The sequence below is a fragment of the Porites lutea genome, chromosome 3, assembly GCF_958299795.1.
Source record: "Porites lutea chromosome 3, jaPorLute2.1, whole genome shotgun sequence".
NCBI lineage: Eukaryota > Metazoa > Cnidaria > Anthozoa > Scleractinia > Poritidae > Porites > Porites lutea.
The window spans coordinates 14,632,228-14,634,698 of NC_133203.1; the positions used below are offsets into that span (position 1 = coordinate 14,632,228).

At 44.1% G+C, this 2,471-nt stretch overlaps 1 protein-coding gene across 1 annotated transcript; it reads right to left on the reverse strand.

Annotated features, from left to right (window-relative positions):
- Positions 1 to 803: 803 nt before the first annotated feature.
- Positions 804 to 2,228, reverse strand: LOC140930572 (uncharacterized). Its single transcript, XM_073380294.1, has one exon. The coding sequence runs from the start codon at positions 2,022 to 2,024 to the stop codon at positions 804 to 806; it is 1,221 nt and encodes a 406-aa protein (XP_073236395.1). The 5' UTR covers positions 2,025 to 2,228.
- Positions 2,229 to 2,471: the final 243 nt, after the last annotated feature.

Genomic DNA, 2,471 nt, shown 5'->3' on the forward strand with positions numbered 1-2,471 from the left:
AGCCAACAGTCGAGGAAAGTGTGGGGTGAAATCGCCACTAAAATAAACGAGCAATTCGACCTAGCGCGCCTTCCAAGTCAGTGCGAGAGAAAAATTAAGCACTTAAAAAAGAAGTACAAAGAGGCCAAGGACTGGAATCGATCGCAGACGGGAGGAAATAATGAAACCTGCGAACATTTTGATGTCTTTGACCGCGTGCTCGGAGGCAGGGATGTTGTTACTCTGAAGCACGTGCGGGAAACTGCAAATGCAGCAGCGAAAAATAAGGAGAAATTGCCTGACTCGCCTGCTGGTGACGAGGAGGAGGGATATACCTCGGATCAGGCAGAGGAAGCCCTTCAAGCAATGGGAATCAAAGTCAAAAGCAGGAGCGAGAGGAAGAAGGGAAAAGGAAAGGGAAAAGGGCGCAAGAGAAGCCTGGAGAACGACGATTCTGAGGATTTTGCTAGATTTACCGAGAGAGTGGAGCGCCAGGGTGATAGATTGGCAAATGCTGTAGAGCAAATGCAAGAAATGCAACGAGAGCAAACTCAGGCCATGACTGGTTTCCTCGCTGCTCTGACCAAGGCTATAGAAAAAAATTAAAGGCAACAGTTTTCGTTTATCCTTATTCACTTATCCTGCTTTGTAAACAATTACTCTGAAACTGCAAAGAGACAGTAGTTCAAAGCAATGCTATATTCTAGCGTTTATAAGTTTTCGTTCCAGTTTTTTTACAAAGTCTATATGATCAAGAAAACACGAACAGAACGAAAATAGCTCAAAACAATATGTTATTGTTAAGAGATCAATGATAAATAAAATCACATGGCAATGTACTCTTTTAGTAGTTCTCTGATATCGTCGCCATCCCTCAAAACATTTACATCATTATCATTTCCTCCGTCGTCGTCGCCATCATCCCATTCCCATTCATCGCCGGCATTAATGCAGAAATTGTGTAAAACAGCACATGCTACAACTGTATCACTCACAGAACTAACCCCGCTTTCGATTTGCTTTGTCAAAATACGCCAACGACTTTTCAGAATTCCAAAGGCGCACTCCACGGAAACTCTGGCCGAGGAAAGTTCCTCATTAAATGCAATTTCGTCGGGATCTTGCGTTCCTTCAGGGTAAACTTTTTGTAACCAGGGAGCCAAAAAATAAGCGCTATCGGCCACCAAATATGGACCAATCTCTCGGCCGAGAACATTCATAGTAGGACCAGTCAATAATTCTTGGTTCTCGCATCGTCTGTAAAGGCGACTGTTCCGTAACACGCGTGCATCGTGCAGGGATCCTGGAAAGCCAGCTGCTACATCTAGGAATCTTTTCTTGCCATCAGCCACGGCTTGGACGATTATATCGTAGCGCTGGAATCGACTGAAGTAGTCGACTCTGCTGTCAGTAGGGGCTTTGATCGTGACATGTGTGCAATCAATTGCACCAGCCACATTTGGAAGATCAGAAAGCTCTTCGAAAGTTTCCCTCGTTTCAACAACTTGAGCTTCAGTTTCAGGGAATTTGATATAATCATGTTTTATAGAAACCAGTCCTGTAACGACGTCTTCGACGGCCTCGATTACTGTCGTTGTCCCAACGTTAAAACCAGGCCCAATCGAAACGTATGTTCCTCCATGAGCTAAGCGCGTGAGCCCAATTGCCAATACCTTTTCTGGCTCAATACACCTTCTAAAACGAGTGTTTTGTCTTGTGATGTATGGGCGAAGGACATCCAAAAGCAAACGAAAAGTAGCTCTTCTCATTCGAAGCTGTTTCCTGAAATATTCGTCTGGGATTCTTGGGTCATTATAATGAATATCAAACCATGAATCGGCGGGTCGAGGGAGAACCCAAAAGTACGGATGTCCACGCCGATTTCGTCTTCGCCTTCGAATCTCGAACAATCTCAGAAAAGCTCTCCCCTCTAGTTGAAATTGAGCAAGAGACAAAATTATCAGCATCATCCTCAGCTGAGCGTACATCTGAAATTGTAGGACAAATGCTGCAGCTACAAAAAGCAGAAAACGTCTTGGGATCATGTTGTTATGAAATATGATTTCCCGCCAAGTATTGGATAATGGAAAGGTCACAAGTGTGACGAAATGTAAACATTTCGGATTTGTCCAACGTAAACAAAACGTTAGTGCGATGGAGCGTGGACAACAGACAAATTGTCAGCGGACAAACTTAAAGCCAAATCCTGTGGAGTTTGCCCCGGGACATTCGAAATGTCTGGCTCTAGTGCGATTCGGCCCTAATAACGTGGGCTCAGGTACACGAACTGACATTTTCCACTACATGCCGGACTGATATGTCTTACTCACGCTCGTAGTCTGTTAATTCGATATTCGCCACTCTAATGAAGGTTAATTGACAGCTGTCAAACTAGAGTATACGCTGACCATCATCACCTGAGTGTATCACGGGCTCATTTTTCTATCCATTGAGGTCACGTAGTGTTTAAAGTTTTGCGCTGATATTTTATT